Raw genomic sequence first — 22615 nt, 5'->3', positions numbered from 1 at the left:
TGATACAATCACTTGGGAATACAGTCTGGCAGTTTCCTATCAGGTTAAACGTATACTTACCGTATGACCCTATAACTTCACTATTAAGTACGTACCCAAGAGAAATGAAAACACGTCTCCACAAAGACTCGTATATGAAAGTTCGTAACAGATTTATTCGTAAAAACCAACGCCTGAGAACAACTCAAATGTCCTCCACCAGGTGAATGGATAAATAAATTGCAGTGTATCCACACAATGGGATACCATTCTAATAAAGATCTAACCGATTACTGATACATCCAGCAGCATGGTTGAATGTCAACAAATATTTTGCCGAGCGTAAGAAGTCAGACACAGAAGAGTGAATTCTGTGGATCTCGTTCGTGTAGACACGATTGTGCTAGCAGATCAGTGGTCGCTTCGGGCTGGTGATGGAAACTGGGGATTGACTGGGAGTGGGCGCAGGGGAGACTTCCGGGGATGATGGGATCGTTCTGAATTTTCATGGTGGTGGGGATTATACCTGTGCGTATGTTTGCTAGACTTACCACACTGTATCTTTGAAATGTGTATATCTTACTGTGTAGAAATTATACTTCATCAAAGGTGATTTAAAAGCAAGTGTCTCTTAAGGTTTGAATTTCCCGGAAGTTACGTAGATAACCATCTGATCTTGAAAGTCAGCGTTCAAGATTTATCCCTTCGAATCCTTTATGGCTTAGTCTTCATAGTACCAGATCTAGGAGAAGAATACCAAACTGTTGCTTCCTTTGACGGTAGAATGGGCCTCCCCTCCTCTTCCTGCTTATTTGTAACACGTCTTGGTTTTAGAGGCAGGGTGATGGGATGCCTTGTCTGGGCTGCTTTGTGAAATCTTTCCCTCCAGTGGAATGTGCTGTTATGGCTACCATGTCATTTAAACCCTGTCATTGTGCTTCTTGACCAGCTTGTCAAGGTAGGTGGGCAGGAGATAGCTCATGACTGCTCTTTACTGACTCATCTCTTATGGTTACAGATTCTCATAAACACAAAGATAAACATAAAGATCGAGAACACCGGCACAAAGAACACAAGAAGGACAAGGAGAAGGACCGAGAAAAGTCCAAGCATAGCAACAGGTAAGGGTTGAACCAGCAAGTCCCTCACCATTCAGCAGTGGGTTGGCTATGGCTTGGCTCACCTGGAACAGGCCTTAACTTGAACCACAGGTAAATACCATGGATAGCAAACTCAGCAGAGACTTTGATTCCAGAGTTCTTAAGAGGATGGCCTTGACAATTCAGGCCTTACTGCGGATGCCATTTTTCAGATCAGGATGTACAAAGCAAGTATGGTGAATTGTTAACACATGATGGCATTTAATCAAGTGTCCAGAGAGCTTGCCTTGATAAAAGGTGACTGGATTGGAGACTTGATAGATATATATTTTTCTTCTTTCCATACTTCAAAGGGTATAAATTTTAAAATTCTTAACTTAGGCTTCCATGGTTTGTAAGCCCCTGAAATCATATACAAAAGGTTGGGTATGTGAGATATTCCTGGAGAGAACATTTCTAGCTTTCGTCAGGTTACCAGAAGAGTTCAGCTCTCACAAAAGCCAATAACCACCAATGTAAATGAAACTCAGCGGTGCTGCCCTCTGGGATCCAAAGGAATCAGAAAGATGTTTTCTTGTTCATTTTGCTTCCATTTTTTTGGTGTAGGAGACAAGTGGTTAAGCTGAGAGACTTAGGGTATCTTTGGATATAGGACCACTTATTGAAAATGAGGACTTAAACTTCCATTTTGAGTTAAAGGCAGTTGTTGGTGAGAAAGCCATAGGGTATTCTCATAGTGGCCAAAGTTTTGTTAGAGGGAACATAAAGTTCAGTCATTTATTGGCACAAGTGCCTGTAGCCTAGAGTCTCTTAGAACTACTTCATTAGGTTGGCTTATTGTCTGTGGACAAGATATTTTCAACATAAATAATGGTCAAAAGTTTCTTGTCCAACATATACAGAAATCTTCTATAAATAAATAAAAATGAGGCAGATAATCCAACAGAAAAATTCATGAGAGGATTGAGTAAGCTCTTCACAAAAGAAGATATCCACATGGCCAATAAAAATACTAGAAGACGCTCAACATTACTCATCAGGGCAATGCAACCTCAATATAATATCCTACACATTGTAATAATGGCTGAATATTAAAATAACACTAATACCAAGATCTTACAATGATGTGGATCAATTCCATTTCTGATGGGACTATAAATTGTTAAATCATTTTGGAAAACTACTTAGCAGTGTCTTGTAAAGTTAACATATGTATACCCTATAACTTAAGAATTCCATTCCTGAATGTGTTCTCAACAGAAGTGTGTGTATTTGTGCACCAAAGGGCATGTACAAAGCTATTCAGAGCTGCATTGCTTTTAATAGCTCCAAAGTGAAAATCTCCTAAATGCTCATTAATAGTAAAATGGATAAAGTGTGGTATATTCACATTTTAGGATACTATATATAAATAAATATGAAATAACTACTGTTAAAGTAATAAGCATAGGTGAATTCCACAAACCTATGTTGAGTGAAAGAAACCAGCCAAAAAATATATATTGTATGCTTCAATTTACTTGAAGTTCAAAAACAAAACAATTAATCAAGACCTTTAGAATTCAGAGTCATGGTTATCTTTGGGAAGGAAGGAAGGGTAGCAATTGTAAAGTGGTGTGAGGGGAACTTCTGGTGGGGTATCAATGGTATTTTTCTTAACTTTGGTGGTAATCACATATTTATCGTTATTTTGTGATAACTCTGAACTCTGCACGTATGATCAGAATATAATTATGTGTATATGCTTTTATTTTTAAAAGTTATAAAAAATAAGGCTTATCAAGAAAAAAGATAAAGTGAGAATTCTAAGTCTGTTCTTTTTATGAGTAATGAAAAATTTTTTAATATTTTAAATGAAAATTTTAAATTAATAAGTCTTCATGAATCATTAAAATAACCAGATTAATTTCTCTAGTGAGGATGTGACTTCACAAAATCATCTATCACTCCTGTGGTCGGTCTTTTTTTTTTTAATTTTTAAATTTTCTTTCTTTTTTTTTTTTTTTTAACTTTCTGGCTGCGTTGGGTCTTCGTTGCTGCACGCAGGCTTTCTCTAGTCGCAGTGAGCAGGGGCTACTCTTCGTTGCAGTGTGTGGGCTTCTCATTGCGGTAGCTTCTCTTGTTTCAGAGCATGGGCCCTAGGGTGCGTGGGCTTCAGTAGTTGTGACACGTGGGCTCAGCAGTTGTGGCTCGCAGGCTCAGTAGTTGTGGCTCGCAGGCTCTAGAGCACAGGCACCGTAGTTGTGGTGCATGGGCTTAGTTGCTCCACGGCATGTGGGATCTTCCTGGACCAAGGATCAAACCCATGTCCCCTGCATTGGCAGGTGGATTCTTACCCACTGCGCCACCAGGGAAGTCCACTCCTGTGGCCTTTCCCCACCACTCACTCATTTCTTACCACTTGATTATCTAGTTTCCATTTTCATTAGTCTAGTGATTTTAATTTTAGTAGTTGAATCCAGTCTCAGTTCACATGCATCTTTTCTTCAGTTTGTAGGTGTCCAGCCTATATTAATATCTACCAAAGTAGATTTGAGAGTAAAGAATATTGCCAGTAATGAAGAAGTTCATTTCATAATGATAAAAAGGGACCAATTCATCAGGAGGACATAGCAGTTGTAAATGCTTATACACTGATATCAGAGCCTCAAAATACATGAAGTAAAAACTGATAGAATTGCAAAGAAAAATAATTCATATTTATAGTTAGATTTTACTACCTCTTTCTCAATTGATAAGCAGAGAGAAAATCATTAAGGATATAGAAGACTTTGAACATCATCAACCAACCTGATTTAATGGACATTTATAGAATATTACGCTCAACAGTAAAATACACATGGAACATTTGCCAAGATATACCATATTCTGGGCCCAGGCCTTCTCCTTGAAACCAGCTTCCCTTGGCTTTCCACTTTTCTGGCCACCTTTTTCATCTTCTCATTCCAGTTCACAGAGTGATTCTCTAAGTCTTTGGCTCTCTTCCTCTGCCACCTCTCTTGCCATTTCCCCTTCTCTCATATTCCATTTCCAGTCTCCCTGAACTTCTTTTCAGTTCCCCAAACACAGCATGTCTTCTGAATACTCTAGGTTTTAAAATATGCTGTTACTGATTCTGGAATACTCTGTTGCCCTCTTAAGAACATTCTTTTAGTTGCAGCATAGAGTTTACTTCTTTCAGGTATCCTTTCTGCCCTCCACCCTCATATCAAAGTGCCATTTTTATGAGTTCTCTCGCACCTTGAATATATCCCTATCACAGTAATTACCAGTTGTGGTGGTGTTGTAATTGTCTCTTTACTTTTCTGTGTGCCCTATTAGACTCTTGAGGTCCCTGGGAACAATGTTGGGGTCTGTTGTATTCATTTTACATCCTCAAGGCTTAGTATAGTACCTGGAAGATAGGTAGTACTTAGTAGTGCATGTTTATTGAATCAATGAGTGGTTGACCTATGGTTACACCAGTTACCATCTTCTCTCTCCTTTTCACATATTCTCAATTCTATAGGATGGTTCCCTTTGGCCATCCCACATTTCAAGTACCCTTTTGTGTGTGTGTGTGTGTGTGGTGAAATATGCATAACATAAAGTTTGCCATTTTGAAGTGGCATTGTGTACATTCACCATATTGTTCAACCATCCCCAGTATCCATCTTCAGAACTTTATCATCATCCCAAATAATCTCTGGACCTCTTAAATAATACCTCCTCATCCCCCCTTCCCCCCCATCCATTAGTAACTTCTATTTTCTATCTCTGTGAATTTTTCCACTCTAGCTACCTCATGTAAGTGGAATCATAAAATATTTGTCCTTTTTGTGTCTGGCTTATTTTCCTTAGCATAATGTTTTCCAGGTTCATCCAGCTATAGTCAAATACCAGAATTCCATTCCTTTTTATAGTTGACTAATATTTCGTTGTATGTCTACCACATTTAAAAAAAAATTCATTCATCTGTTGATGGATACTTGGGGTTGTTTCCACCTGTTGGCCCTTGTGGATAATGCCGCTAAGAACATGGGTGTACAAGGATCTGTTTGAGTCCCTGCTTTCCGTTCTTCTGGGTGTACACTTAGGAGTAGAATTGCTGATCACGTCAAACAAGAGTTATCTTGCTTGCCATGTTGATGATGTGCTATAGCTGATGTGAAGTGCCGAAAAGTGTGCGATCGTCTTGACCATGAAGAGCTTCATCATCTGAGGACAATGCTTACAGGTCAGATGAAGACAAACTAATTTTCATGTTACCTCAAGTCTCTCCAAAAAGACTTTTTAAAAGATAGAAGTTATTATGTAAACCATAAGCGTTTTGTGGTTTTTTTTTTAACTTGAGAATTACGTTTTATTTGACGGACTTGCTGAGGACTTAAGCCTGGAAAACAGCCTCTCAGGTGACTCTGAGGGACTGCTCTGAAGAGGTGAGGGAGGAGCCAGGACACATAGGAGTTTCTGCAAGAAACCAGGTAGTAGGAACATCAAAAGATTATCGTTAATTAAAGAAAAACAGGGACTTCCCTGGTGGTCCAGTGGTTAAGACTCCAAGCTTCCACTGCAGGGGGTGTGGGTTCGATCCGTGATAAACCATAAGCTTTTAAAAATGGATCTCTTACTCTCTGACACATCTTACTTCACCAACCATAATTTGCAATTGTGTTGGGAGAACAGATTAGGTAGAAGTGGCGTAAGAGGCTTTGGGACATAAATTTGGCCCTCTCCTGTTTTACCAGAATCTCCTTTTTAAAAATAAAGGATGACACAGACCTACTAGAGAATGGACTTGAGGATGTGGGGAGGGGGAAGGGTAAGCTGTGACAAAGCGAGAGAGTGGCATGGACATATATACACTACCAAACGTTAAATAGACAGCTAGTGGGAAGCAGCCGCATAGCACAGGGAGATCAGCTCGGTGCTTTGTGACCACCTACAGGGGTGGGATAGGGAGGGTGGGAGGGAGGGAGACACAAGAGGGAAGAGATATGGGAACATATGTATATGTATAACTGATGCACTTTGTTATAAAGCAGAAACTAACACACCATTGTAAAGCAATTATACTCCAATAAAGATGTAAAAAAAATAAATAAAAATAAATAAAAATGAAGGATGTAATTTTGGCATCATTTTTCTTGAAAAGTCCACAGTGGTTTCTTGCCTGTATCTAGGAGAAGGCCTCTGGTCTGGTCTATCCACTTAGGTCTCATGAGATCTTGACTAGGTTATCTAACCTTCCTCAACTGAGCTATCTCGTCTTCCTTAGTTTCCTCATATTAATACATGCTTCAGAAGGGACCCTGGGAGTCAATAAGTATGAAAGCTCTTTAACTGTGATCTGCTCTACAGATGTGAAGAGATAATATTTTCTACATCTATTAAAAGCATACTTTTCCAAGATTATAGCATAGGCAGTCAGGAATTTGTTCTACGCAATTTTGTGCCTTTTAATATTTTCTTCATTTCTAATCAGAATACTTGAGAAAACAGTAGCCTATTTGCCAAAAGGCATTGGAAGAACCTGCTCTGAGTTTCTGTTTATATATGACTAAATCTAGCCCTGGATCTCTAATTCACATGTGAGTAAGTTTAAGACAGTTTAACCAGATGATGTGTTGTAAGCAGACTTTTAAATGCTTCCTGTTTTGACCTCTCCTGACACACTACCTCTTTGCAACAAAGCAAGTGTATTGGTTATGGTCCAGTAAAATCCTGTACACTGTGTTCCTTTTTAAGTGACTTCTGATCTTAACGGTAGTTTTGGGCTTCTTCATTTTTCTTCTTAGCGTATTAAGGAAACCTTGAGGATTGTTTAATCTTCTCTGAAGCCCAGAATAATTAAGATGTAGCATGTTCTGTTCCAAAATGCTTCACTTTATTTTAACACTTTGCTCATCAACCCTGCCTAATTTTGTGGCTATCTATATGAGGAAACAAGTTCTACAGTAATGTGTTTCTATATTCCCTCCTTCTCTGCTAGATATTAGCATCAGTCATTTTTCATTAGGCTACACTTAGGACCCAAATCCAGGAGGCCTCTTTGTCCTGCATAGTAATATGTACTGCATATTTGGAGTGTCAGAGAATGGGAAACAAGCCTTTCAGAGATAGAATGGGATTTAGACCTACCTCTTAGGAAATCCCATCTTATTCATATGCTTTCTCCTTTTATTATTCTAATTCAAGGTGCAAAATAGGGGAAGGGGTATTAAAGATCATTCCACCTCATCTCTTTTTTGTGTGGACATGAGTCTGAGGTGACATGCCCAAAGTCACATGGCAGGGTGGTAGCAGAGCGAGGAGGAGAGACCAGAGCTTCTGAGTCCTAGTATGATTTTTCTCCCACTACATTATTCCTTCCAGTAAAAAGCAAAACGTGACAAAACGATCTCCCTCCCTAAGAAAGGTTAGTTGTTGCTAAACTATCTGTGTTTAAATACAAGCATCTCTTTCTCATATGCATATTGTAGGCAGCTTAGGTTTTAAAATGCCAGATCATTTCAGGCGCTGCCTCTTTCTTTGGGCCCCAAATCCCTAAAGTTTTTGGCATTAGAAGTATTAATCTCATTAAATTCTGACCCTGTGAAAACCCCATCTCTGACTCTCTGGCCTATAACATCACAGGAAGTTTCTACCAAAGTCAAATAAAAATAATTTCTTCTGTTATTTGTCTCTGATACTGCTTCTTTCCATTAGCATTGATATTTAGCACTTGAGGTCCTTTAAAGCAATATATAAATCCTCTCTAAAGAAATAAAAGGAATACTCTTACCAGATGCTAAGGAATCACTGGGCTTGTAGGATCTCACCAGATACTTCTCTTGAAAGGTTGCATTCTTAGCATAAATTATCATTAATACTAGACCTCTTATATATACAACATCATTAAAAGCAATTGGGGGGGAGGCTTGATTTTAGAAAACAAAGGACTGTCACATGTGAAACATAAGATTTCTCTTGCTAGCTTTTGACTGTGTGCATCTCTTGTCATTTTTAAACCTGACACTCAGGGTGGAGTGACAATTTTGTGGAAGACCAGGGAAGATAGAGAGAACTACTGTGAAATAGTAAGGGAAGTGCTTTTCCAGCCACATTGGCAGTGCTAATTTATACAGTCAGTGTGAGAATAAGGATGCTTTTGGTTTCTGCTTTCCCTTCAGTTCCAAATCCTACCTGAATTAGAGTTGAGAGAACATAGGCTTGTAGGGAAATGCACTGGAATTAAGCAACTGGTTCTCAGATTAGAGGCAGTTTTTCTGAAAGTAATCACATTTAAAAGATGTGTTTACTGCTTTTTTTGTGAGCTGTTGCTGAAGCCCTCCATTTATCTACATGTCCTTATATCAACCTGTCTGGGGGAAATGGACAGTTAACATAGGTAAATAGAGAAGATTGGGTAGTTTAGAAATGAGAAAACTGAGTACCACCACCATTCACATGGGAGTCAGTGTGATGTAGTGGAAAGCACACTAACACAGAAGTGGGGAAGCTGGGTTCTCTCATTCACTAGCTGTGTGTCCTTATCCAAGCCGCTTAACTTCTGGGTCTTTTCCCATTTTGGTTGAGTGTTGATAGCAATACGAGCCTGGTCAAGCTTTCAAGTGTGTTGGGGGAGAATTCAATGTAATTATGCAGATAAAAGCTCTTTGGAAACTGTAACATACTCAGTAATTGAGATGATTATGATTACCACAAAGCCTGGTAGAATACCATTCAGATAAATTGAAGCTGTTGATTTTGGTAGTTGAATCTAATTTAGTAGTTACTTATTGATAACATCTATTTTGGTGCCCTGGTTTTCAATGATATCTAGCCCTATTATAATGACCTGCAGTCTTTTTTTTTTGGAAGATTTCATGGTGGAAAGGGTATTTGAGTTAGCCATGGAAAGATGGTTAAGATCTTGTCAAGGGAAGGTGATGGCTAGAAAGAGTGACAATCCAGACAGCGAGAAAAGCATAAACAAAATATGGAAGCATTGTAATGTACTTTGCTCTGGGAAGAATCCAGTTAGGCGGATGCCAGGGTTAACAGGATGGGTTAGAAAATGAGGGCTCCAAAAAATTGCTTGAGGCAGGACTATTAAATGCTATTTTAAGAAGCTGGGACTTGATTCTAAAGGAGCAAGAAGCCTTTGAAAATAGTTGAGAAAGGGAAATATAGGACTTAGCCACAAGTGGCATGAGGGGGTCTAAGAAAAAGGATTCCTAGCTCGGATAACTGTGTGACTGTTCATCCTATTAGTAGAGATAAAGAACTTAGGGGAGGAATGCGTGTTCAGAATGTGTATCGGCTTTGGCATCTTTGGGCACATCCCTTTATCTGCTCTGGCCTGCAAACAAAGGATTAAATAATTTCTAAGATTCCACTCAACTCCCAAGTTTTAATAATTCTTGGGATTTTGTTTAGTAACCTATTAATGGTGGATGAGCATTGAGAAATGGTCATTTCTCAGAGCCTTTCAGAAACTAGCTGCATTTTTTCAAGAGGCAACTTTTGAATTTACCTCCTAGAATGTTTAATTGAACAAATATTATTTAAGCTCTAATTGTCTGCTTTCCTTTGAAGGGTTTCCTCCTTTCACAGCTTGGAATCTTTCTAGGCTCTCCCATAGGAATCCCCTGTGACTCCATTGGCTGCAACCTGCGGGGGTCTGCTGCCTTGAGGAAGTGGGCAGGTTGCTGGAATGAGTTTGTTCTCTTAGCCATTAGTGGCTAGGTCCTATTCGCAGAAGATAAAGAGGCTTCTTCTCCCCTTAGCAGTGTTTCGTTTTGGCTTTGTTTGGGGAGTAAGGCACCAGAGTGGTCAAATGCATGACTGTCTGAGTTTAAGTCCTAGTTATTGTTCGTTCGATGTATTTCCTTGGGCAAGTTACTGAACCTTCCCGTGTCTCAGTTTCCATATCTGTAAAATGAAAATACTTACCTCAGTTTTGTAAAGGGGATTATATTGCTTAGAAGAGTGCCTGGCACTTAGTACTGTTTAAGTATCTGTTACATATTTTTATTGCTGGTAGAGGACAGACCATTGTTTTAGTTTTCTTTAACAAATTAAAATGGTTTCCCATAGCCAACATCCTAGCTTCCCAGAATATCAGACACAGGGTTTTTTCCTAAAGAGGCAGCAAATAAATGCCTTCTTGCAGAAAGAAGATATTTTCACTCTTGGCTTCCTACTGCCATCCCCCTACTTCCACCCTCTCTCCCATTCTTCTTCCTAAGTGTCTAGGGGAACCCTGGTCAACCCTCTCTTTTGTCTGCTCAGGTCCAACAAGAGTCTCACTCGAGAGGTGACTTTGAATCTTCCCTTTACTCTGTTTGGCATTGACTTTTGCTTGTCTAGGCTCTGATGTTAGGTAGATCTTTTCCCCAGACAGACATGAGCCCCGAGCCAAGGAGCTGGCTTCTGTGTATAGCCAGTAATTGGATGTTTTCTCTGTGAGTTCCTGATGATGAAATTCATATTTCATCCAAGAGTATGACCATCTCGGAGGTTCTAGGAATGCCAGCTACTGTCTGTATTTTGGCCTTCAGTGTTCCCCAGACCAAACTCGTTCTTAAAATGTATTTGTTCTTCAGATCTTTGGGTTTCCTTACTGTGGTCATTATTCAGCTTTTCTTCTAGTTTATTTTTCTTATTTAGCCGCACTGAAGTTGCTTCAGTGTTACAGTCCCCTGTACTGCTGCCCCAGACTGGCCAGTATTGTAGTCCTCAGTTATATTTACAACCCATTCTGTGACTTTTACATATTGTGTCTGGAAAAGTAGCAGGACCAGTATAAAGACATGGGTAATGTCTCTTCTTTTTTTCTTTTAAATAAATTTATTATTTATTTATTTATTTATTTTTGCCTGTGTTGGGTCTTTGTTGCTGTGGGCGGGCTTTCTTTAGTTGCGGTGAGCTGGGGGCTACTCTTCGTTGCGGTGCGTGGGCTTCTCACTGCGGTGGCTTCTCTTGTTGCGGAGCACGGGTTCTAGGCACGCAGGCTTCAGTAGTTGTGGCACATGGGCTCAGTAGATGTGGCTTGCAGGCTCTAGAGCTCAGGCTCAGTAGTTGTGGCTTGCAGGCTCTAGAGCTCAGGCTCAGTAGCTGTGGCGCACAGGGTTAGTTGCTCCGAGGCATGTGGGATCTTCCCAGGCCAGGGCTCGAACCCGTGTCCCTTGCATTGGCAGGCAGATTCTTAACCACTGTGCCACCAGGGAGGCCCTGGGTAATGTCTCTTAAAACAGGTAGTCAGCATATGAACTCCTCTTCTGCACTGGACAGAATTTCCATCATCTCACTATCATAAGTGGAAAGGTGCTGCCCTTTAAGCCAGTGTGAAAGTCAAGCCAGTTTTAAGTCTTGGAAAAAGAGGTACATGTTAGGAAATCCTGAATGGTGATGAGTCAGCCTAACTGATCCAGATTGGCTGCATTTTTCTACCACTGGCCAAATTCTGCTTCTGACTTCCATGGCACAGCCTTAGACATGCTTCTGTATGATAGGACTTGGACCCCCAAGTGCATCTGCTACTTACTTGAGGTAGGTTCCTAGGAGAGACTACCACTGCGGCTCGCTCTTGGGCAGCACTCCTGTCGCTGTGGGCTTATGGATGAGGGCTAGGACTCCCCGGTGCTCTGCTCTCTAGTTCTGGAGGCAGGGACAGGAGCAGCACCTGACACGTAGATATGATGTTAGCACTGTGTTCAAGAGACTGAACAGGGCTTCATAAACCCGTATTTCTAATAGTCCCCAATGGAATGCATTGTACCACAAGATGTTCCTTAACCCTGAATCACCGGAACTCACTTAGTCTAAAAATCTAAACTTGTTCTCTTATATCTAAACAGTTGGGAATAGAGAAGAGTGAGTTGCCTTTGGAGAGTCAAGTTGATAGTTTCATCTCATTTTGGTCTTTGTGATTAATTATGACCTACAAAGGGGTTACTACTCTAGCAGGAACTTTGAATTTCCTGAATAGATTTCCCTCTGGTTAGCAGGCAGAGGAAGTACTGACTTTTTTCACTTTCCTGGGGTGGCCTGGGTACTATCTCATTGCCATGTCATTTGTTGACTTCTTTTCCCTGATCTCTGTTTGGTGTGGTAATGAATAGCAAAGCAGAAAACTGGAGGCCTATGTGTATACTTATGGTGCCCATGCTGTGATTGCCAGAAGGCCAGAGAGCCAGTTTTCTAGTGAAACAGACTAATGTTCTAAGAATTGCTTTCATTGAGAAAGAGAACAAGGGGGGTGTGGGGGTGGGGGAGGCGTGGAGGTGGAGCATAAAGGAATAAGGAATATAGAGCATTCCTAAACTTAGATTCCTAAGTCAGCCATTTAGAGTTTCATGGGAAGACAAAATGAGAAGTAGCTGTCCCCAAGGGTTTTATCATTTCAGATATCCTAGATCTCTATTCTAGAAAGTTTCCACTGATGGTAGAATAAAGTTTTGATCTTATACATCAAATCTCAGAGTGGACATGCATTTGTCTCTAACAACACCAGACTACGCTTATGTGGTATGTATCAACTTCATGGAATTGTAATGATATTCATTTAGTGGAAAGTGCTCTGAACTTGGAGCTGGAAATACTCAGTTTAAATCCCAACTGCCCTTCTTTCTAACATTGTAACTTTGAATAAAAACCACTGGCCCCTCTGTTGTTTCTAAATCAGTCTAAGGGGATAATAAAGCCTACTTCACACAGGTGTTGTGAGGACTGAATGAAATAATGTTTGTGAAAGCACTGAGCAGCACAATGCTTGCTTAGATTTATCTTTTTTCTTAGTCTAGGGAGGGATGTATATATCCACCCATTAATATTATGGATGTAATTTTCCACATTTTTTTGCTTTTAGGCAGAAACTTCTGTAGATGACCATTAATTCCTCTTACAGTTAATGTTCAAAACAAAACAAAAACTGAAACTTCAGTGCTTATATATAGAATAGTAAGCTCAGACATTTTGCTGGTAATATCAAAGCCATGGGCCTATGATTTCATATATGTAAACTCCTAAAGAATCAATTGCAATCTTGGCAACTTTGTTTTTTCACCATTCTAAAGCTGGAAGAATTAATGAGAACTGGAAGTAAGAGTGTTATTGTAATCGGGAGCCATTTTGTACAAAATAAAGAATAAATTTGTTTATAAAATGTTGCGTTTTGGTAAAAACAGATTATGAGAGAGAGCACATTGAGTAGAGAGTGACATCATAATAATGATGAGAATATAAAGCATGGTGGGAAAAATTGATCATCATGTGCTTCCAAGCATACTAGAGTTAAAAAGAAAAGTGTGCTCATATAGAAATTTGTTATTTTTCAGTGTGTGGCACATCTAAATAACAACGTAATGAGAACAACATAGAGGGAGGAGTACATCAACCAAGGAAAGTGGACATTGCTTAATTTTCCATCTGTGGTAGTTCTGGGTCTTCCCTAAATCTGTAGTCCTGTTTATACTAGTCCCCCTGCCCTCCTGGCTGGATTTCATAGAGTTTCTGCTTATTTATTATCCAAACTCCTATCTTTAGTTGGGGCTCCTTTTGTGCCCAGAGATGTGAGTGATAGCGATGCTCTCCTAATCCACATTCTGGGGCTCTCACCTAACTGGTCGCCATCATTTGTTTCTCCCTTTTTGGCCTTTGATGTAGCTGAGTATGCTAACCAAATCTCTTTAGAACAAACTTCGTGGGATGGTTGTAATCTAATGAGCTCACTGCTGGTAAAATCTATTTTTTTCCTCCTGTGCTGAAGGTGGTAAATGTGAGATAGGAAATACAGTCTATGGCGGGAAAGGCAAGAGCCGATGCTGCCTATAGGTTTGACTGTCCCTGTCAGCTGGGGTTGCTGTCAGCTGTCCGGTGTCTGGGGTGACCCCCAACTCATAGCACTTGAATTCATGCTCTCTTTTGTTAACTTGTGGAATATATTGGCTGCTGAGGTGAGCAAGTTTCCTAAACCTCCTGCCCAGTGTACTGAAGAAAATAGTCATCCAGTGTTCACCTTAAAATACAGCTTGTGATTTTTGCTCTTTAGTCTTTGTCTACATGCATGTTTTTATATAACTGCAGTCATTTTATATATTCCTTTTTTCCATTTGTGTCATAAACATTTTCCATGTATATTTGTAGGACTCACAAATTATAGCATAACAGCTACATAATGATAATGATAACTGTGATGTATAGCTTTGATATATCACAGTTTCCCCCTCTTGTTATTTACCAAGGCTGTATCTGGTTTCTTGGTGCTTTTTTGTTTATTTATTTGTTCTTGTTTGTTTTTTTGTCATGGGAGGCATCAAAATGAACATCTCTCTGTAATGTTTTACCCAGAGAGAAATATCCAGGAGGAGCTAGACCCAGGATATGAACACTTTAATGGCTCTTGTTTTGTAATGTCATATTTTGTTTTCCAGAGAAGCGGCACCTTTTTACAGTGCTACCAGTGTGCCCACAAACCCCTTTAAAAGCAAGGTTTTAAATGTTTAGCACAGGAAATGCCCTTGCTTTTAGATGGATCTTTTCTTATTCTGAGGAAAGAACCAAGCAGGATTTATAAGCCCTAGCTAGAAAAGCTAGAAGTGACTAGCTTTTCCTAAGCTGGCAGGAAACACTGACTGTGTTGGGCTGCTGACTGCACAAAGCCCTGGCGTGGCTACCTTTGTGATATGTCTCACATCTGGCACTGAGCCACCAAATGATTTTTGGTGAACTGTTTTTACCTCTTCACATCAGATGTGAGAGCTCAAGTTGGAGCTTTCATTATAGTTTTCTGCTGGTGGAATGTTGTAGAAATACAGTGGGTTTGCTGTATAGTCTTAGTAACTTAAAAAAATGTCCTGGTATGTTTAGAATGACTAATGTTTTTTCTATTTGATTCCTTTGCTCCTTCGAAAAAATTAAAACATTAAGCAAGATAAAGTCTGATGTAGCCAAGAGCCTCTACTTGAACCTTCTGTCAGGACTATTTATTTAAAGCATTGCAAGTTTCCATGGTTCATGTTATCTCAGGGTATCTTGTGAGTTAATCTTGTGATATGAACCCTGTGGTCCCTACTCTGTTTGTCCCTACTCTGCTAACTGTTTGTGTCTTATTTTTCACAGTGAACATAAAGATTCTGAAAAGAAACACAAAGAGAAGGAGAAAACCAAACACAAAGATGGAAGTTCAGAGAAGCATAAAGACAAACACAAAGACAGAGACAAGGAAAAACGAAAGGAGGAAAAGGTACAGAACTTCCCAGTGGGGAATGAAGAGGTGTGGGCTGTACTTTTAATTTTGTTTACCTGTAAAAGCAGGTATTGAAAGTACCTTCATGGACTAGTAAGATTCCCTGGCCTTTGAGTGAAAAAGGTCTGTGTCAGGAGACGTCAGAGCCAACCAGAGTCTTAAACTATGAAAACCAAAGCCCTTTACCATTGTATTTCATGCACCAAACCTATCCATGTCATTACCTTACTTTATATGGAAAATGGATAAATTGAGGGATGTAGGGTTTCTGGGAAGGTCAGTTTTCTTTCATGGGGAAAATTAATTCTGCTGGCCAAATCTCTGTAGAACAAACTTTGTGGGATGCTTGTAACCTAATGAGCTCATTGCTGGTAAAATCTGTTTTTTTTTTCCACCTGGGCTGAAGAAGGTGGTACATGTGACATGCACATCTGGCTATGAATAAGTAGTAGTACTGTGCATAGGCTTTTTAAAAAAAAGTTTTTATATTAGTTTCTAAAAAGGTAATGCTGGATGGACTTGCTAAATTCAGACAATATGAAATAGGGAATAAAAGTGAGAAATACATCTCCCTTTTACCCTCAAATCACTGTCGTCTATCTTTCCCTTTCGGGAGACAGCCACTGTACTATTTTTTGTATTCTTCCATTGCGGGGGCGCGCGCGCGTGCGTGCGTGTGTGTGCGTGTGCATGTGTGTTCCTCTGAGTGTGTGTGTGAAGATTTTTGTAATGTCTGGAAAGTTGAAGGAGGGCAAAAGTAAATATACTTTGCCTAAATCAGAGAAGATAGGAAATAAAGTACTCCTTTTTGGTTTGGTTTGGTTTTTTATTTCTTGTCTGCACTGCCAAGGGCAAATCCTTGAGAGGTGGAGTATATTTATTGAGGGAGAGGGACCTACCATCATTTAAAGGTAAAAAGCCACCATTTTGAAGGGAAACATTTCTCAGTAAATTGGACAGTTCATCTGAAGAATTGTTAAAAAGGAGTCTTAGAAAAGTGTCAAGACCTTTGGTCCACCTGTTTAGTTTTGCTAACAAGAAGAGTCAGTCTGGGATCAAGATGCCCCAAGAGTGGAGGCCAGATCATCTCAAGTAAGGTAGAAGCTTCTTCAAGTTTAGTCCTTTTAAGGTACTAATCAGTTACTGTTGTTTTACCTTTCAGATTAGAGCCTCTGGGGATGCAAAAATAAAAAAGGAGAAGGAAAATGGCTTTTCTAGGTAAGATTCCTTGGTGCCTTGGCTTCTCTTTCTCTGCGTCCAGTAGGCCAGCTGCCCACGTTACAGTGTTGTCTGATCTTACCTAAAATGCACTGACTGGCCATCTCCAGGTTTTCGAGGAAGTTGGCAGTGAAAGGACTTGGTCTAAGCCAATGTGAGCATTTCTAGAGTGCCATTTAGTGAGACTGACCAGCACATTTTCTAGAAGGCTGTTTTGAGTGGAGAAGGTTGACAGGAAGAAGCTTTTTAAAATTGAGATATAATTTAACATTCCATAAAATATACCCTTTTAAAAAGTGTACAGTTTATTGGTTTTTAGTATTTCACAAGGTTATGTAACCTCCCCATTATCCCTATCTAATTTCAGAACATCTTCGTCACCCCCAAAAGAAACTCTATACTTAGTAGTAATTTTGGAGTTCCCTGAAAAACCCCTACTCTGAACCCCTACTCTGATTTGCCCCTATTCTGAGGCTCATATATAGAAACTAACTTGATTTGCATTTTAGGGACAGGTGTAGATTTGAGTAGAAATATTTTATCTCTTTTCCAGAGGAAAGGAAAATATGCACAATCTAGAGGTCACTTTTCCTTTACTTTTTGGGGCCATTTTGATTCTGTTTTCCTCATCAGCCTCAACTTCCTAAAATAAGCCCGAATGTCTCCTCTGGTTTCAAAAAACCCAGAACTTATATGATCATATATTCTCACCTGCTCCACTGAATGGCAGGATGGATTTACAAGGAGTTGTGGGGAGTATTTGCATTACTGTCCAGGGCAAAGTCTTTTGACGGTTTTGCTTCCTTGAAACTTTGAACTTTCAGTTTCGTTTGAGAACATTTTTGAAAATTGTGCCATTTACTCTGGGTCCCTTAGACCAGGGAGAAGCAAGTGCCCTCTTCAGGCATGTTCTGTAACTGTTCTAGGAATGCAGAATAGTAAAATTCAAGAAGCATTAGAGCTCAAAGCTGGGCATTCTGATTTCTTAGATAACAGTGACTGAACACAGGGCAACTATTTTCTGCCAGGAGACTGCCTTGAACTTTTGTTAAACTAAGATATGATTAGACTCTCTGGACTTGGTGTGGAGTCTTGGGTTCAGTTTCAGACTTTCTGGGCTAGACGGTCAGAAGCACACCCTTCGAGGCAGTGGTCTCTGTGTTCACTTTGCTGGACTGCTCTCTAGCTTGCATCTGTATCGTGGTAGAGAATCCACATGCTTCACTGGATGGAACAGTTTTCTGGTAATTGTTTTAAAAATTCTTTCTTCAGGCCTAGTAACCCTTCCCAAGTGTTTTTAACTTCACTCATGACAGTACTAGGATCTAGCATTTACTTAACTAGTTGGGTAAATGGCAGCATTTCTTTCTCTCTGGTGCAAAGCTTTTGGAAATTTTGGACACTTGGGGCTGTGTCAGTGGTTTCCGTCATGGGGAGAAACAGCTATAGAGGTCAGCATTTGGGGAGTGTGCATAAATAAGGAAAGAAAGCTAATCTGTTTAAACATTCAAATTCATTTGCAAGCAAGGGGGTCCAGTATGCTTGGGGTGGGAGCGGGGATGGGGGGACAGCATTGAAACCCTGTGAATATCCTTTCTTTGGCAGCTAAATCTGGATGCTTATCCTTTGGCCCCCCTAGAGATGAGTGTCTTTGTGTCTGGAGGCCATTCCCTGTGCTGAGTTAGTTAGCTTTGTAGATGCTTCTGGCTGTGAGCAGTGCAGTTCCAACAAGATGTGCCAGGCCAGGGAACATCCCAGGCTGTGGTGCTTGCTGGTCCCATTGGTTGTTGTTTTTTTTTTCTTTTTTTAAATTTATTTATTCATTCATTCATTCATTCATTCATTCACTCACTTATTTATTTATTTATGGTTGTGTTGGGTCTTCGTTGCTGCACGCGGGCTTTCTCTAGTTGCAGTGAGCGGGGGCTACTCTTCGTTGCGGTGCGCGGGCTTCTCATTGTGGTGGCTTCTCTTGTTGCAGAGCACGGGCTCTAGGCGCGTGGGCTTCAGTAGTTGTGGCACGTGGGCTCAGTAGTTGTGGCTCGTGGGCTCTAGAGCACAGGCTCAGTAGTTGTGAGGCTACTTAGTTGCTTAGTTGCTCCGCAGCATGTGGGATCTTCCCGGACCAGGGCTCAAACCTGTGTCCCATGCATATATGGCAGGCGGATTCTTAACCACTGCGCCACCAAGGGAAGTCCAGTCTCATTGGTTTTTTAACTTACCCCTTCCTCTTTTTGGTTCAAGATAGTCATCTAACAGAATCATCTTTTTATATTCAGAAGGCAGAATCTTAACAAAAATAGGACAAGGTACTCTTCTGTATATAAAGTCAATAAACCAAAGGAGGAAGTTGAACAGTGAATAGATTTGGCTTAGAATGACTTCAGTTTGTTTTGGGACTCAAGTTTGGGGAATACATTTTTATTCCTTTTTTTGTGAAAGCTATATTTCAGCTTTTGGAGCACTAGAATAATCAATTCACATCGCTTGAGGGATCAGATACACAGACCCCTCAAATAAGGGGAGGAAACAACTTAGGTTTGTTCCTGTTGTGGTGTGGGTTCCATTGGCACAGACAGCTAAGATGTAGTGGAAAGAATCCTGAGAATAAGGAGTCTGGATCCCGAACGTTGATATCGCCTCTTCATCTGTAATTGAGATCAATACTGTCTACCTCACAGGGTTGTAGTGAGAATTAAGTGAGAAAAAGTGCTCATGGAAAACCTTTTAATATGTACACATGTATGTTGTTATCCGTCCACTAGCTACTTCCTTCTACTTTGCATTACTTGATATAATGTAGATGTTCCACCACTCATTAACTAGCAATTTTTTTCTCTTTAGTCCACCATTGATTAAAGATGAACCTGAAGATGATGGCTATTTTGCTCCTCCTAGAGAGGATATAAAGCCATTAAAGAGACCTCGAGACGAGGATGAGTGAGTATTTCTTATTACTTTAATTTTTTTAAACAAAAAGGAGTTGTTTAGACAATAATACATAGAACAACTGCATTAGTTGACTTTTGCTCATTAGGAATTTGTGATTAATAGACTGGGTGACTGATTTCTCTTTGAATTATGAGAAATAGCGTTTCCTAAATAAATAAGTAGTGTGCCTGAGGCTTAAATGGAGAGTATATATTTACACTTTTCTTATGTTTTTTCTTATTAAAAAGGTAATACATATTTATTGTTGGAATTTCAAATAATCCAGAATTCACAAAGAATATTTAAATTATTTAAGTTACTTTAAGTTTATCATCACGTACCACAGATAAGTTTTCATTGCTGAAGCAGTTTTTCCTAGGATTTGTGCCTTTTAGTACCTTCTGAGTGAAGTTTCCATGTATAGAAGTAATAAAATTGCTCTTACTTAAAACAGTTATTTGAGACTTATATGTACCTCTTTCTCAGGTTGAGTCATTGAGGTTAAATCCTGTTCATTATTTTCAGTCTTGCAGAGTTTATTATGTTTTGGGACTCTACAAAGGATTTATGGTAGAAGATGGATGGAAAGGGAGGAGGGAAATACTTAATGAGCTCATTTGTATATATTCAGAATTCATAGAGAATTTCTTTCCTCCCCTTTCTTTTCCAGTTACTACTTTGTGGTAGCCATTGTTGCCCTGTGTGTGTGCTTCCCAGATTTCTACCTTCTAGTGTTGTCTATTTTTTGTATGTATCCCTCTACTCTACTTCCCTTCCAGGCCTGCGTGTAGTATAAAGTTGTTTGTTTTGTTCTGTATAGGACTATAACTATTGGTCCTTGGTCTGGCCTTCTTTACTTTCTCCATTCCTGTTCTTGACTGTAGAATGCCCAGCCAAGAGTAATAACAGCCACGCCTGCCTTGGAGGCCGCCAAGAAGAGTTTGGAGGTCCTAATCCTATTGGTGAGAACTACTGAGTCACAATTGTGTTAACTGCGTATTCATGTTCCCCTTTCTAGTGCTGATTATAAACCTAAGAAAATTAAAACAGAAGATACCAAGAAAGAGAAGAAACGAAAACTAGAGGAAGAAGAGGTTAGTAAAGAGACTTAGGCCCTTTGGGGCTTGAGTTTGGAATAGGGAGTTTTCCATAAAATAACTTCTGAAGGCCAAATGGGTTTTAGGAATTTATTGCTCTGTTGCAGAGGAAACACTGGGAAAAACCCTTAAGTGTGTTACAGTGGCTGCGGCACTGTTAGTTTTAAGATCTCAGCCTTCCTGGGTGTCTACCCATAGCTATGCTGCCAAATGACATGTTCTTGGAGAAACTATGCTATCTTCATACATACAGGGGAAGTATTAGCAAGAAATCATATTTTGGCTTACAACCCAGAAGAGTTTTCCCTAGGAATGTTTTTTAGTGCTTTCTTATATCTAATAAAGCTTGCTCGTCACTCATTTTGGGTAACCCTCCCTATTTAAATTCCTTTAAATGGGTGTCCTTTGGATACAGGATTAAATCCAAGCTCTTTACAGCTTCTTCCGATCTGGCCCCTGCATCTTGTGCCTCTTCTCTAATTTACCTTGTTCCAGCCTCACAGACCTCCTTTGTTTCTTTCTACACCAGATTCTTTTGTGCTTCAGGGCTTTATGTAACACATGCTGTTCCCTCTGTCTGGAACACATATACTCTTCCTCTTTTCTTTCTTCTCCTAGCTTATAACCTTCCTTAAAATCTCAGTTTCAATTCAGGTACTTTTCTAAAGGTTCTATTTGATGCTTGTGGTAGATTTAACATATACTAATATGGTTCCTTCTTTTGACACTGTCTATTTCTTGGACTAAAAACTGTGGGCGAATAATTCAAGAAAAAGATGTCAGAAATTCACAGGGGTCTTAATCTTGCACTCTCCTAAGAGAAGGGGTTGAGTAAGTTATTAGCTTTGCTGCATTTGAGTTTAGCCATGGTCTTGGGCAAAATGGATTCACAAGTATAAAGTCGATAGCTTGAAGTATCGTCAGTAAAGATAGTGATAGTAAGGGGCAGTGAATCTGAAAAGTGTAATCTATCATAGTAGTAATAATATTAATAATTCAAATTAAATGTACTAGATGCTTACAGTGTGCCAGGCACTATTCTTCACGCTTTATATGTATCATTTCATTTAATCCTTACGACAGTCCTTAGAGATAAATATTGCTACTATTATCTCCATTTTACACATGCAGAAACTGAGGTACGGAGAGGTTAAATCATTTGCCTGAGGCCACACAGATACCAAGTGGTAAAGCCGGGATTTGATCCCATGTGGTTTGATTCCAGAGCCAGCACACTAGCTGCCATGTTATCCTGCTTCCTGTGGAACTTTGCTGATCCTCCAAACCCACAAGAAGGCAGAAGGAGTGTCTTTAATGAAATCATATTAAGAATATGAATGAGTAGGTAAGCCGTAGAGAGATGATCAGGGCCTGCATTTAGGGAATTGTAGCTTTTCTGACAACTAGCCTGTTCTTGGCAGAAGCTCAAGTGTTATAAGAGCCAACTCAAGGAATCGAGAGTGAAATGTTGAGTAGTGAGTATGATAGTCACTCCACTTTCATGTAGATTACCAGTACAGACCAGTCAATAAAGAAATGTAAAACTTTAGCTCTCCATGCGTTCTATATTGCCTTTATGCTTATGTTGCATTTATGTAAAATAATACCTTTCTCTGGGTTTCACAGAGGTTAGTAATAACTGTTAAAACCATTTGGGAGAAAGAATGGTTGACTTCATTTATTTAATTGTCTTAGCAAGCCTCTCCCTACAGGGGAGGGGGAAAAAAGCAGGCTGAAAGACTAAATTAATACCCGGTCTTATTGTGGTAGGGACCCCAGATGGCAAGATCAGTCATTAAACCCCACTTGCTGGCTATGGTGTTTTTCATTTCTGGGAATTGTTCTGAAATCTCCTAGTGACTGATAATCCCATTTTGAGGCTTGAAAACATATGATGTAGCCAGTAGTTTCCTGATGAAACCATCTGCATGCCTGTTCAGAAGCTGTTTAGAGAATGTCTTAACTGAAAAACATTTCCTTTTCCTGTGGTGTGTTTCAGCCTAAACAGTAAACATTATCTGAATTAATGCGCTTCTCTAGTATTTTCTCTTCCCAGACATACTTACACGTTTATATTC

At 39.7% G+C, this 22615-nt stretch overlaps 1 protein-coding gene across 1 annotated transcript in view; it reads left to right on the top strand.

Annotated features, from left to right (window-relative positions):
* Positions 1–22615, top strand: part of TOP1 (DNA topoisomerase I) — an 82950-nt gene that overhangs the window by 25368 nt on the left and 34967 nt on the right. Inside the window, exons 3-7 of the mRNA XM_081257883.1 lie at positions 998–1100; positions 15165–15288; positions 16454–16509; positions 19354–19449; positions 20459–20534. Of these exons, the coding sequence (XP_081114009.1) occupies positions 998–1100; positions 15165–15288; positions 16454–16509; positions 19354–19449; positions 20459–20534 (455 nt within the window). The remainder of the gene's footprint in view (positions 1–997; positions 1101–15164; positions 15289–16453; positions 16510–19353; positions 19450–20458; positions 20535–22615) is intronic.

Source organism: Mesoplodon bidens, assembly GCF_964165515.1.
Source record: "Mesoplodon bidens genome assembly, chromosome: 15".
Lineage (NCBI taxonomy): Eukaryota > Metazoa > Chordata > Mammalia > Artiodactyla > Ziphiidae > Mesoplodon > Mesoplodon bidens.
Note: the sequence above shows the minus strand (reverse complement) of the source record. Positions and strands in the feature narration are given on the sequence as shown.